General features: G+C 24.7%; 1 protein-coding gene across 3 annotated transcripts; it reads right to left on the reverse strand.

Moving 5' to 3' along the window:
• Positions 1 to 761: 761 nt before the first annotated feature.
• LOC112688857 lies at positions 762 to 8494 on the reverse strand. 3 transcript variants are annotated; one of them, XM_025562256.1, is made up of 8 exons: positions 8315 to 8494; positions 2988 to 3274; positions 2786 to 2905; positions 2571 to 2699; positions 1618 to 1701; positions 1370 to 1501; positions 1125 to 1246; positions 851 to 977 (listed from the first exon to the last, which is right to left on the reverse strand). In XM_025562256.1, exons 2-8 carry the CDS (start codon positions 3264 to 3266, stop codon positions 851 to 853), a joined length of 993 nt encoding a protein of 330 aa, XP_025418041.1. In that variant the 5' UTR covers positions 3267 to 3274; positions 8315 to 8494. The 3 variants fall into 3 exon arrangements, with proteins under 3 accessions (XP_025418042.1, XP_025418041.1, XP_025418043.1); XM_025562257.1 differs by lacking the exon at positions 8315 to 8494 and having other exon boundaries at positions 762 to 977; positions 2988 to 3266; XM_025562258.1 differs by lacking the exon at positions 1618 to 1701.
• Positions 8495 to 16342: the final 7848 nt, after the last annotated feature.

Below are 16342 nucleotides of genomic sequence, written 5' to 3' on the forward strand. Positions count from 1 at the left end.
AACCACACATATATCAAGTAAAACTTTTTTAACTAGATTTTATATTCGATACGGGTTAATTTTTTATATATTCATGATTAAACCAACCTGATTTGAACAGTAAATTTACATTTTATATATATTTTACTTAAGTTATAATTTATTGTTATATGTTATAATATGTTATAATGTTATAACTAATATGTTATAATTATGTAACTTTAAGTAATTTAATTAATTTTTCTACTTTCTACATTTAACATGACGTAGAATATACTAAAATATAGTATGCACATTTATAATAATTTAGTAGTAAAAAAATTACTCAACTCGTTAGACACGATTCGATTTGTTTGGTAATACTATGCATTTACTATTTATTTGCTAATTTTCTATAATTTAAAAACATACATCAAAGTATCAATTGTGTTTTTTGTTTAGTTCATTTTTTAATTAAATTAAGAATAAAAAGGATAAATAAATAACCGAACAACTCATTTTAAAAGTAATCCCTATAATAATTTATTAAAAAAACAATAAATTAAAATAAATAAAGTATAAATAATTAAAAAAAAATATACATAATCAATAGGTCAGACTACTATGGTACAAAGTGTATTGTTATACAAACAATAGGAATAAATATTAAGTAAAATACTCAGGAAAAAAAAAATCATATATAAATATAATAAAAGATTATCCTAAAAAAACATATGCGGATTCATTGTGTAGTTTAATGGTTAAATTTAGAGACGAGATCTTTGTTTTAATCTGAATGGAATTGAAGGTAGAAATTTAGAAGATGGAATATGAAACTGATAAGATAATTTTGAGTGAAAATATTATTATTTTATTTTATGAAGGGGGAAATTTAGACTTCGTTACAGGCCAAGTAGAGTTGACGACAGTCATCTCCAGATCGTCCACGTCTGCCAGCATCGTAATATACTTCGAAAGGTGCGTTTCCAGTCCTTTGTAATAAGAAACTAGTAGCGTATCTAAAATTTAAAATAGTTTAGAATTATTTTTTTATTGTGGTTATAAGATTATAGGATTTTTGTATATTTTATAATTAATAATACATATTAATTAATAAACTATAAATATTTTTATTAAAATTATAATATTTAAAATTATTTTCTTACGTTCCAAGCTGGCAGTATATGGCACTAGAACTTGATGTTTCACCTGAACATTCTTTGTTAGCTTCACATACAAACTTCTGAGCACAAACATCATTTGCCGTATTCATTGTTTTCATGTAACCCTAATTTTATTAAACAATATTAAATTATTTCAAACTATTAAAATATTAATCATATTTTAATATGCTGTATACATCTATTTTATAATATACTCATATAATATCAGATATAGATCAAAATCTTACTTTGAAAATAGATAAGCTAGCTACAGCAGCATCAGACATAGTGTCCTTTTTACCCAAAGATCTCGCTGACATAGATCTGTGACTGAAAGATGTCTTGAGTGCATCCAAAAGATTCACAACAATATTTATGAACTGTAAATATAATATAGTTATTTAACACTTGTGAATTGTGCGAAAAACTTGCAAATAATTATTTTTTATAAAATGTTAGTCTGGGTGGTAGCTAAAGCAGTGTGTGGGTATCTTACCTCTCCAGCTTGTTTAGCCATGGTGGCCACTTGATCGGGATCCCTGCTGCCGAGTACTGTAGATAAGACCGCCGCCAATACACCCTACGTACCGTGCCACCATATACCAATTTATTAAATATTTATAAAAAGAAGAAAAGCATGTTTTGATCCTAAGGACCGGGGACATAAAGCTAATTAACTATACAAACGTAATGTTTATTTATTAGGTATATTTTTTCTTCAATGATTTTATTTCTGACACGTTTTTCTATGTGTGTTCCAACTTAAAAATATTTAAGTGTATGTACATATTAATAACTATACATAAACATTTTGAGAGAACATCTCAAGAAAAATTATATAGAATAGATAAGCAAATAAGTATTAGCTGTTCTTACTAAAAGCTATAATAATGAGAGTCAATATTATAATATATTTAAGTCAGAAAATATTTTTGCCATTGAAAAATATATGCACGTAAAAATTTGATAATGTTAAATTTTAAATATTGAAATTTTTACAAATATGTATATGAATTAAACAGCACATTATCAAGCAGAAATTATAAATGTTGAAAAGTAACAGGGAATATAACATATAGTATGCTTCATAAATGTCTGTTTTTTTTAATACATTTACTTAAGACTATATAAATGCAATAACATTATTTACGCATTTTCTCAGAAGCATAGTATTTATACAAAATAGTTTTTTTTTTTACATTAATAGTGATAGATTATAGAAGGTATATACTATTATATATATATGTATATAATTTTACTGAATACTGAATTCCCCGGTCCACTTTTAATGTATACATTTTTTGCGAAAGATGATTCAAAATAATTTTTATTATTTATATATAGTAAATAATAAAGATAAATTCCATTGAAACGCTTATTTTAAAATATTGAACCATCTTTTATGTCATATGTACATTGTGATTTGTGTTCATTAAAATTGTTTATTACCTGCATGGGGGAAGAATTATCAACTTTGTCAATTCCATCTCCTGCTACGTTGCCGCCACCTAAAAATGCAGTTAAGATTTTCAGACCTACAGATAACAAATTAGCCCACGGGGATGTTGGAGCAATAGCCTGAAAATAATGATTTGAATTTTAAAATAATACATATAATTATTATTTATTCATATTTGAATAAATAAATTTCAACAAAGTAGTACCTGGTCACCATCTAGAACATCAGATTTACTTGGTCCAGCGGCTGCACTTGCTGGATTGAACAGCATTTGCATAATCATTCCTAATACGCTACTCCAAGAAAAACCACCAGCGCCTTCTTGCTAAAATTTGAAAGAAATAAACATTTTATTAAACAATTATTTAATATATTTATAATTAAAAACTGAAATAGTAGAATATTACCGATATAGAATTAGTTTGTACATCATCTAAATCATTACGATCTTCTACAATTCCTGTCGACGACACTACTTTTTTGCTAGCATTTGGTTTTTCAACAAATTTTCTTGCGTCCTGTTCGGGTTGATATATTGGATAATTGCCTGTATATACAGGGCGTTGTTGTTCGTGTTGACTTTGTATTTGAGAACGATGATCTTGTGGATACGTAAACGCTGGTGCCATCAATGTGGTTCCCACCAGGCACAGGAAGGCCCATCCTATGGCCTGTTTATTGGACATAGTTCAATCTGGAAATAGATATTTATTTAAATATTGTTATATATTAACCTATACATTAAATAATTTACTTCATTTTATTTTAAATTTAGATTTATGCAAAAATAAAAACAAAGTAAAGAACAAAAACATAGAAGATTTATAAGCAAATGGAACTTAATAATACACACATTTTATATTCAAAATTGCAGATTTTTATTATTACGTAATAATTAAAATTTAAAAAGAATAAGATATAATTTATAATTTCAAAATATATCAATACCATCGAAAGTAACTAATGAAATAATGTCTTAATATTCATCAATGTACTTAAATATTAATCTATATTATATTATATTATAAATGGGTATTATTACCAATCACAACAGGTAATAAAAGTGTTAACTTTATTTTCACGCTATTGTATATTTTTGTTATAATGACATGATATCTGCAAACCGGTCTTACAATTATTCAATGTATTTTATCTGTATAACTTTCTACTTGTGTTTTGTCTTATTATTTATTGCGGAGTTCAAAAACCTTGCATTATATACGTCAATGTCAATGACCCTATTCATCAATATATATTATTGGCAATGAACCGTCGTAGTTTTTAGAATGATTAGACTATTTTTAAAGCTATCCGAAAAATAATGTACATAATAAATAAGAATTACTTTAAAAGTAGATGTTTTATCCCTAAATTAATAAGATATTATTTTAGTTTATATAATACAATATTAAGTTATCAACATTTAAAGTGAATTAGTGAATTATTAATTTCATAAATTCACTATAAAAGAACATTAAATTTTAGCGATCTAAGACAAATGGACGTAGCCGTTTGGACGTGGGGACAAATGGACGTAAAAAAAAAATATATATATATATATTTTTGGCGTCCATTTGTCCCTATTTGATATTTTAGAGAGTAAATTTCAAAATGAAATAATCTCTCACTCACTCTATTCAAAAATGTTATTTTATTCTAAATTGTAAATCACAAGAAATGTATTTATATCCAATACGTAGATATTTTTTTTTATATTTTGATAATCTATATTGGTACATAGAAACCACCAATAACTTCGTCAGAAGAGTGCATCATGCGTAGTATATACGTGTATTTCTAAATAATGCTTACATTTTTTAAGTTAAATACTCGTTTTTTAGATGGCTACAAAGTAATGCAGAATAATAGAATAATAGAATATTCGATAATGATAATAATAGCCTCAATCCTATATTTTTAAATGTTATTATTTTTTTTTTTTTAAATCCAGAAGGTGCAAGGATCCCCCTTGCACCCCTCTCGTGGCACCCATGTAACGGTATAATAGTTTTTAACAAATCCTATTTCTTTATATTGGATTTATATCCGGGAATGGAGTAAACTAATTTTTAAATGTTTCATCAAATTAATGTTCTTACTAGTTTTTAACATTTAATACAATTTAGCATATGAAAGTTATGTAATTGATTTTATGATACTAATATTCACAAAGAAATTAAAGATATCAGTTATTTGATATACAATATAGCTAGTGAATTAAATATAGATAATGATAATTTTTATGAGGTCTATGGATAGAATATGTAATATTGAAATTACTGATAACTATGTCATGTTTGTTGTGATTTTATTTTAAAGGACAGTAAACAATAATAAGATGGAAAAAAAGGAAAAGGACAATAAAAAAAAGGTAGTAAAAAGATTAAGTAAACTAAATTGAATATATATTTAACTATCCACAAAAATGTACTGTCAAAATGATTTTAACTAAAAAATTTCGATAATATATTACAACATTTTTAAAATAATTGATTACACTCAATTTTAATAGTATCTAAACATTTTTATACTAACAGTATATATTATTTTATTGTGGCCACTATTTAGTTGAATTTTATGAATTTGAATATTATGTATTTATCAAACCATACATGATATATGTTTGTGACCTTAATATATATTTAAACAAAATAATATGTAATTTGGGTTGATGGGTGTATAAGTCAGGAATGTCTTTTAACCAATTTCTATAACGCCATAAATATACATATTTAGTAAATTGTATTAATGTATGAGTATATAGGTACCTATAAAAAATGTTTACATGATTATTTTCCGATGTTCGATAAAAGAAAAAATACTTTCGACGCAATTTTAGCATTAGACCGTGAAACATTGATGTATATACATATTTTTTATCTGATAATATTTTATAATAGTTACATTTAATTGTATTGTTTTACACCGTCTAGACACTTAGAAAGTAAACATAATATATAGGTGATCATATCTAAAAAGTAAAAACGTGTCAAATCAATTGTTTTAAAAGGAAAAATAGACATGTATCTACTTTTTATGCATACCATAGATGAGCTTATAGCAATATAATGTATGTCATTCAGATGGCTTGAATATAAATTTTGTTTTCTATGGATTAATTTTTATAATAATGGAACGAAATGATTAGCTATTGTACTAATACTGGCATATAAAATTAGGCTGTATACCTACTCTCAATACAATAGATTTGATGTACACGTATTAACAACAATTATTATAATTTACATAGTTTTTTTATTGTACTTATTATGCACATATATTTTTTAATTAACCTTATTCAACGGGTTGAATTTTAATTATAATCTAATTAAAAAGAAAAAAGAATTTTGGTACTAACAGAAATATTGACCATTCTAAATTCTTACCCATAAATGCAATGTAATATTTATAATTTCTCAGTATTTTATTTAATTTAAAGTTCTTATACGTAAATAAGAAAGTATTCAATTAGTTATACAATATTTTATTTTCTAATACTTTTTAGTGTTCGTCTAAGGTGATTTTTATTTAAATTACAAAAGCCTTATATTTTAAAAAATAACCACAAGAACAAAAAAAAAAAAAAGTTAACTTGTCATAAAGCCATTATTTACTTTAACTTTGTTCTAAAAATTATGATAAATGGAAACCATAGAAATCAAATTGAATATTCATATTTTACTATAAGTATATATATATTTCAATTTCACTTATTCAGAAAATATTTTAAAAAACATTTCATCTCAGAATTATTTTTAGAACTTAATGATTATATTTTTAAAATTCTATACCAAAAAATGTAATTATATTTAATTATTAATTACATCCATGACCAATAATGTCATTAAATAAAACCAGCCAAATATGCAAAGATTTCAACATTTTATTTGATACTTTAATATCTAAAAATTAAGGAAAAAATTACTTATCAACATTCACTTAAATACATTATTACCTCACTTAGTATAACTAATACTAAGTATTTCAATGAATGCAAAATAGCTAATCTATTTTTCACAAATTTTTTAAAAAAAAAGGTAACGTTATTAATGGAAATATGAACTTTTGAGTTGTTTTTAAAATATACTACATTACATTTTTAAATAGTAAATAACTTAAATTTTGAAATAAATACATTTCAAAAACTAAAATTATTAATCATGTTCATACAAGTTGCTTTTACAAAATTCTAATTTTATGCTCAGTGGGAAAATGCACTCCAATGTATTTACTCAGAGTTTAATATAATGCATGTAAAAAAATATCATTAAATACTCATGTATATATACATATATATGTAAATGCAGATGTACACGACGTAAATACTTAACGTTACTAACCTATAAAATAATAAAAACGGTCGTTATTAAAATAATTATGTCGAAGATCTGGGAATGCAACTGCCGACCAAAAGTGGCCCACGCCTAACCTTGACCACCATTGCCGATGTCACGCACACGCAACAATAACCAAGTAACCCACATAGTCCGGTCAGTTACTTTCATTTAAGTAGTAAATACTATACTTTTTCTTCTTTTAAATACGATCTTATCGCCGTTTTACTTCCTCATATTATTATGTTTTATTGACCTAAATTCAGTTGTACAATTTTTCAATAACTTTTAGGTACGTATTCAATTTCTGATAGAAATATACTGCGTAAGTATTTTTGTTGAAATTCATAATGAATTGAATATAATGAATATTATATTATGTTAATGTTACATGTATCATTTTATAATATTATAATAATCATAATATTAATATTTTATTCGTCGTGTCAATTTAACGGTCGACATTTGATCACTGTTCTCTTGATACCGATATCGTATGTGTCTTTATTTTTTTTTTTTTTTGTTGTACAAATTTCACTTCATAATTGGAACCGCTATGTATGTCTATGACACATAGTTGTCGGGAGAAAGTGCGGTGAAATCATCTCGCCGACCTCATCATAGAATCCCAATATATGCGGTGTCGTCGCGTGATTCATATTATGTATCTACTATTACCCGGTTAAATATTCCATGCACTATACTCAAACGTTACCTATTATTATATACCACAGCTTCAAAATGTACTAATATATTTTAATCTATGATTATACATACCTTACAAAATGGATAAACATTCGCTTATACCGTTAAATAAATATATATTACAGTTATCTTAAATTATCGTCGTTATAATATTATTGTATCATCATAACGATGAGTATTCGAAAACGTATATTTGTATCAGAAATCCAACATACGGTATGAAATGAAATATACTATTATACTTAAGCTAATATATTTAGTCAACAATCGATAATACACACATTTTGTAATTGAAAGAGTTTTTTTAAGTTTGATTTGATATGAATTTGTATATGTATTACAATAAAATATTATATCTTCATATTATAATACAATATCTTATACTTGGAGCGTACATATAATTGTGTTAGTAGACGTAATATTAAAAATCGTAAAAAATATTTCTCAAAATTTGTTCATATTTTATTTATAACTTATATAAATTATTATAATTTGTTAAATTAAATTAGTATCTACGGACTTACAAGGGTATGCAACATAAATTAAATTCATATATCATTCGCAGGGAACTATAACTTACACTTTTTAAATTAAATTAATGTACTATAAATTATAACGTTTTGAATAATAAAAAAGAAGGAAAATGTACTACATTTATGAATAAAATTAGAACTATTGTCATAATTCATTCTTACCTGCGTTCAAGTCTCCAAATTATTTTTTTCTTTCAGCCGTCAACGACTACAATCAAATTTGATGTGTTCTGTTGAAGTTAAAAATTGATATGGTTTAAGATGTAAATCTCAAGTCAGCAATATTTAACTTCTTTTCCGGAGGATGGTTACTTACGCGACTGACGGAAGGTAAATGGCCCCTGTATAGAATGCAACCGGTTCTCGTTCCGGCAATCCCTCCTTGAACTTGTTCCGGCCTCCGAGGTTGACCCACATTTCATGACCACCACCACCATTTTTCATTTTACGATATATCGTCTTCATAGGTACATCGTTATTTTATTTTCAAACCATTTCTACAGGAGAAAAATTAAGACGTAATTATTTCCAAATACGATTTTTTTCAATTATTTTATGCGCATTACTCGTTTTAATTATTAATGTAACTATTATTTAAATATATGTCTAAGTCAAAATATACACTTAACGTCTTTATATAAAATAAGAAACCTTAACTCAACTTCATGAATAATATTTTTTATTTATAATATTTATATTCGTAGAACCTTCCTCTTCACTGTATAAATATAAAAAATACATTTATAAATACACAATACATATTTTACATAATAACTAGACTTTACATGTATATAAAAATACAAAAACTATCAAATATTTATTTATATGCATCGGAATTTATATTATATTTAAACATATTATGTATATAAATATTTCGATATTATTAGGTATATTATACCTATTCTACCTAATGTACATTTTATACAGATATTGGATATCTGATTATGTGTTCTTGATGAATATTATTAATGTACATATTTATAAAGAATTAATTAGTTAAAAAACAAAAACTGATGTTTTCCATTTTCAACAAGTTCTATCCATATAATTTTTCAAGTTATAATTTTAACGATTTAATTAATGGTATAGTAATAATTAAGTTTAAATTCAAAATAATATATATATATATTATAGTTTCCATGAGCACAACATAGTAAATTCTACTTATAACTTCGTTATTTTTTTATTATTTACGATAAAGTTCAATCTATATTTTTTAGCAAGAAATTATACTACTAATATATATAAATTATATTAATTATAATAATAACCATTCGGTTTTTTTTACAATAACCGATATTACTAAATCAGTTTAAGACAGTCGATATAAAACTATTGAGGATTGACTATGATCAAGAATTCACACATCAGTTACATAATATATTATTAAAATAATTATTAGTAGTTAATAGGCATATTATAATATAACCGTAAATTAAAATATACACAAATAACAATTTTGTAATAACGGACTTTAAAAAGTTGAAATCACTGTTTATTTACTTCCTTTATAGCTTTTAACAATTTATTATAATAGCTGTAGACAATATTATAATATTTTTTCATAGTTTTACGAAAATTATAGTTAATTTTTTATTAACAAATACCATTGATGTAATGCGTTTAAAAAAAAATTAATTGATCATATTATAATTTATTCTTTAAGTTGCTTTATTGAAAAATATAGCGTAAAAACTTCAAAAATATAATTTTAATTATTTTTGTTTTATATATTCCTTGAACTATGTAAGTTCTATAAATTTATAAAATGTCATGATTAATATTAATATATGGCTGATATTTTAAATTGTACTGTTATAATATTGAAAAACTGGAATTTTAGTATCCAGTAGTTGTATAACAATTTATTAGGATTCTTAATACTTCAAGATTTGACTGAATATAGTATATGTTTATTGTATAATGTAACAGAAAAATTCAATCCATTTCGCTGAATAAAAAAACCACAAATATATCTGTCTAATAATTAACTTTTTTCATTTTCGAATATGTAAGGAGTGCAATATAATGCATATAATTTTAATTAATAATTTCAAACGGTGTCGATAAAATTCATAAATACTTTGATTTATACGTAAAAACACATTGTAAAAAAATTTTGCCACGTTTCTAGTACTTAAAGTAGGTATAAGTCAGTGACGTCCCTAAATCTTTTTATAGAGGGAGCAAACTTCATATATGTATTCACATTTATGTATTTTCCTAGTGTGGTGTAGATTATAAATAACAAAAATATTTTTAAAAAAAGGCCACGGAGGCAATGTTCTATTAGCATTCCCTCTTTTGAAGACGCTCCTGGTATAAATATGATGTAAAATAACTTAATATAATAATATAAATAATAACTTAATATTTAATCTGTATAACAAAAATAAATCGTTTATACAGTACTTTTTCTATATTTTTGTTACGATAAGATATATTTTTTATTTAAACCGTAAACATACATTTCCAGTTATTTAATTATTTAGTTATAACATTTTAAGCAATTATATTTGAAATTAACGTACATATTTTTATATTTGTTATTCAAAATGCCGCAAAAACGAATTGGCTCCAAACACATTAAAAAAAAAAAAAATAAAATGTGAAGAAATTAAATTATAAATGGATACTTGTTAATATTATATAATATTTGCATAACCGTAATTTAGAAATGTCAAACACAATTGTTATTGTTTAGTCAACTACTGTTCACTAATTATTACTACTACTTGTATATAAATAGAGATGTAACATGTGATGAAAAACTATTTTACTGAAAATTAATCAGTGGAAAATTATTGTACATGAATAATAAATTGTCAAACATATATGTTCTTTTTCCTACGAACTTCCTTATATTTATTTCAAATATAAGTTATAATTCATAAAATGTTATGTATTATGTGAGAACAACTATATGGTTTCATTTTTTCGGTAAATTATTAAAAATTATTTAGAAACAATGACATTAGTAAAAGCGTAACATATGTTTCATAACTCGTGTTTGTAAATATTGTGGTATCTACCTGATACTGTTTATTTAGAAGAATAATTGTTCGACAACATTATATAATTATTTAAAAATAATTAAATTATGTATTTGCATTGTTTCATAGGATTCATAGGAAATAGTGATTTTATTTTAAGTTATAAAATTACATGTTATATAAAAATAGGATTTTCCAAATACCTTTCCGTAAGCCATGACCTTCGAAAAAAGGGTTTTGATTCGTATCTTAATAATGGAAAAATTAGATGTGCGATTATGAACTATGTAGATCAGATCAATGGAGAAAGTACCTTAAGTTACCAATTGTTAACAAATTTATTTCTTAGTATTTAGTATTCAATTAGCCTTAATCTTAGTTTTAGTATTTAAATCACTAGTTTTATTAGTTATATGTAAGTACTAAGCTTATATTATTTGTATTTATTATTATGTATTTTGCCGATGCCATATGCTTATAACATAATTTAATATAATTAAACGATGATAATAATTTAGGAGAAATAAATATTGTCAGGATACTCCCACCTCAAAAAAAAAAAAAAACCAAAATACACAACTGAAAATAAACATATAACTATGAATTTGTATTGAATGAACTAAGATAGAGGTGTACAACCTTTTTTAATTCACAACCTTCAAATTCATTTATTTCGATGAGGTGACGCTTCTTACCAACACTATGTAAGTACTTATATAATATAGACTTACTTAATGTTTACAATAGTTTTATTCATATAAATTAAATCATTCATTTTTGGTAATTTTTAAAAACAAAAACACAAAATTAGAGTTATATAAAATCTAAAATATTTATATTAAGTTATATGAAATCATATACATAAAATATAACTTTTTCATTTTGGTGGGAAATTATGAGCAAGTTCCTAATAAAATTTGGCAATTCTGGATTATTGGGATATGGGTTTGTATTTCCAGGCTTCGTACCACTGGCCTTGGGTATTCAGGTTTGGATGAAATTATGCGCTGTCAATTTTATACAACATTTATTATAACAGTTCAACCCTTCGACCCCATAAGATATTTTATTAAATTCAATATTAGTAAATCACTATAACACATATTTATTGATATATATTGTATGTAGGTATACCACTGATAATATAATAATAATAATATAATAAAAGATACATTTTTCGTTATAAACCGTAATAATTATTATTTTTTTTTTAATAATTTTTGACATATGATTCGTTTTTTTTGTAAAATGTATTTTAGTTGATAAATTGTACAAAATACAAGTGCAAATAATGATCATAGTATTAATTTGTATGGTATATATGAGAATAAATAATGTATAAGTGGTTGTTGCAGCAATGAGCCTAAATGACCAATAAAACGTCAGTGAAGAAAAAGAAGATATAATGTATATAATATAATAATAATATGATTAAAAATCTTAATAATTATTATTTAAAGTCAGCTATATATTATGTATGAAGAATATGATATAAAATAATTTCCTTACATCAATATTAAATGTAATTACAACAAATAATAATTATAATTATCAATATTCATTGAACATTGTTCACAAATAAATCATATTTACCGGATATATAGCAGTTTTATATAGTTTTTTAACTTTTTCCGGAAAAATACCTATAATTTTGTAGCTTATAATTTAAATATTTTAGTTTAGTATTAACTTGCTTTTAACTTCTAAATTAAATAAATACAGTTAATTGTTACATTATTTGATCTACCAACATAAACTGTAATTGCCTTACGGAAAAAAAAAATTCGATGAATTGTAAAACATTTAACACTCGCTGTTTATTTGGGATGAAAATACTAGGATTCTCGAGAAAGGAACTTAATTTTGTAATTAAATATTAGGTAAGTAATTTTATTATTATGTTTATATAATAGTACATATTTATTTTCTAAATATTTTCATTGAATTATTAAAGTCCATTAGTACGTCTTCGCACTTTATTCGTGGTATTATACACTGATTTAATGAACAACTTTATAACTGTTTATTTCTTTTATAACTTAAATGTATTATATTAGGAGATTTTATTTAAATAACCCCCCATATATTGTTAATTCAAGATTAAATATTATAAACCTTATAGAAAAATAGTAGTCGATGCATACTATTTAGTTTCGTGGAACGAGGGAAAGCGATCATAATGACTTTCTTCAGTATATACCAGTATAGATATAGTAATAATAATAATATTAATAATGGATGGTTAACTTTTTTTTGACGACAAATTGAAAATTCCTACGGGAAAACCACTACAAATCTACGTATATTCAACTTTCTTACGCTTATACGTTAATCATTATCACCAATATGTTACATTTAAAGGATTTAAGTAATAATATTAAGTTATAATAGATATTTATTTAACATTTATTCCTAAAATAATATTATAAAAAACGTAGTTTCTATGTTCAGTGAAGTATTATTTATATATAACTCGCGAATGACAGTATTAAAAATGCATAATTTTTTTTAAAAATACTTATTTAATTTAATTTTTATTATAATTTTAAACTTTATACAAAATTAGTTTAGTCATTTGAATTAAAGGTGGCTTGAATAATAAAATGACTCACTCGTTATGAAACTGCTAATCCCAAAATAATTGTTAGCATGTTGTTCATGTTTTTAAGAAGACGTAATACTTTCGAAAACATAACATTCTCAATATGATGTACAATTATTATTAGTCTGTTCCTACGTGAAATTCCAATTTTCAATTCACCCAATAAGTATACCTATATACTGTGCGTCTGCACACTTTCATATCCTAGTGAATGTGAGTCAACAGTATTATACATTCCGAAGTTATTATTCAGAAAATTAAAAGTAAGTAGCAATTTTCAGTTATTAATTATCATAAAAGTATTTATTTTATTGGTTTTTATTCATTGATTTTCATACCAGTGTGGAGTAAGCATGCGTATCAAAATAAACACGGCAACATAATTATAAAGTCACTCCACATTAGATATACTTGAAAATAACTGTAATCTTGATGGGAATAAACTCTACGTTTACATTAATCATTTGATTTTTCTCCACGCTTGCAATTAGAAAATTGATTTTGTTTTCAAATTTCTCGAATGTATAGTTTTTATTAGAAAATTACAATCGAAAACATAATACTAGACAGATTTATCTGTATAAAATAATGTATTGATGGACTTTTAAGTCTCATTATTAATTTAATCTGGTGTTTAATGGTGAGTGGGGAGGTAAATACAATTTTAATTTATATACAATTCTGTACACGTGTTTAAAACTTAACAGGTGTACAAAAATAAAGTTTGGTTTGCTACAAATACCCACGAGAGATTAAAAATTAAATTTTTTAGTAGTTGAATAATATAATTACAGCGTTATTTCATATGTTATAAGTTATAACTAATAGTTTATAATTCTCCCATTGAGTGGATAATCTTTAAAAACCTTTACGGTTAGACAACATAATATAATCAAGTACAAAAATGTATAACCGTAATAAAAATGCAGACGAAATGAATCATTTTTGTTGTGTTATTACTATTTTTTAACATAATACTATTATAATATTTTGATTTATTAATTATCATGTTTAACAGGATGTAGTTATAGTGAAGTTGAACGATCAAAGTATTACATTCTGAGGAAAATTTTTCATTATTCCAGTTAAGGCGAATCATGTACTCATGCTGTACATACTACACAGTACATATACAACATATAGTTTTAACAATGCAACTCGTGATGAACTGTTTTTTGCGTACTATTGTGGTAAGTTTAACGCGGCAATAAAATATTTTATCTATATATTACAATTTTTTTAAAAAAAAAATGAAAAAGAACATATCGTTAGTATTGAGTTTTATTAGTTCAGTTTTAAACACTATTATCCACATGCTGTAAAAATGCATGTATTGTACCTATAATTTAATACCTATATAATAAGTTCTCTACATGAAGTGCCTATTTAAAAGTAATAGGTAGGTAAATGTTATAATAGGAATATTCGTTATTTTCAACTATGATCGAAATTTTTGTTAGAAACATACATTTTTTCAATAATATTTAATGTGTTAATAGTTAATATGATGACTAAAGATAATCGATATTATAAAGTACTTGTAATTCTTGTATCTTACCCATACACACACACACACACACACACACATATCTATATATATATATATATATATATAAAATTATACTATATCAACCTAGATATTATGATGGTGTTGTGGCATGCGATCATTCTGTATTACCGTTATGAAGCTGACCCACCTGTACATGTGTGTGCGTGTGTTTGTGTGTACGTGTGTATCCTCAAACAAGCGCCTGTGTAACACACATTCCATTCCATCCTCTCACCCAAACACAACCGGTAATCGTACCCATGTATGATAATAATTAGTGTGTGTCGCCTTGCAACCTATCACGATGACCCAGAAGCGGATGGTATCTCTAATCGCTGTTGTTTTTATTTTGGTTTTTACCTAAGTCCATAGGAACGTCATCAGGCAAACGATAATCGTGTCAAATCATAATATTCGACTATTATAAAATATTCACCCAAAATTATTCGTGTTTACGTTTTCGTTAAACGAAACATTCAAATACGCACGATTACTGTATGTACTCACGGATGCACTGTAAATTATAAACAACAGTGTATTTAGTCAATAATTCGTCGAAAACAAAAACAAACTAGTAATTGATCAATAATTCTCAAATTTCTCGAAATTTATTGTGCAAATGGTCACATGTTCGTGGATAATGTTGAATAAATTACACGATAGCGTTAATTCGATTTAAACAATGAGTGTACTATTAAACTAACATTGTTTAATGTGTATCATAAAAAGTAAACTTAACATAGTGTATATTATACTACAAACTTTCGCAGCATAGATTTACAAATCAAAGATATATACATTATTTCGTCTAAGAACACAAGAGTTGAATTTAAGTTTATAATGAAACAAAAAAATACAGAGATAGTCATTTTGCATCCCGACAACGTTTAATGACAACACGAATTGCGATCCTAACTTAAAAATATTATTTTCCTTTCTATTTCATACAGACTTAGAACTGTCGATAGCATATTATGACTAATTGCAAATTTGCAATTAGAAATAAGTAAAATGAAAATATGTAGGTTTAAATAATAGAAATATAA

This window comes from Sipha flava, unplaced genomic scaffold (assembly GCF_003268045.1).
Source record: "Sipha flava isolate LNK unplaced genomic scaffold, YSA_version1 40_pilon_pilon, whole genome shotgun sequence".
Taxonomy (NCBI): Eukaryota; Metazoa; Arthropoda; class Insecta; order Hemiptera; family Aphididae; genus Sipha; species Sipha flava.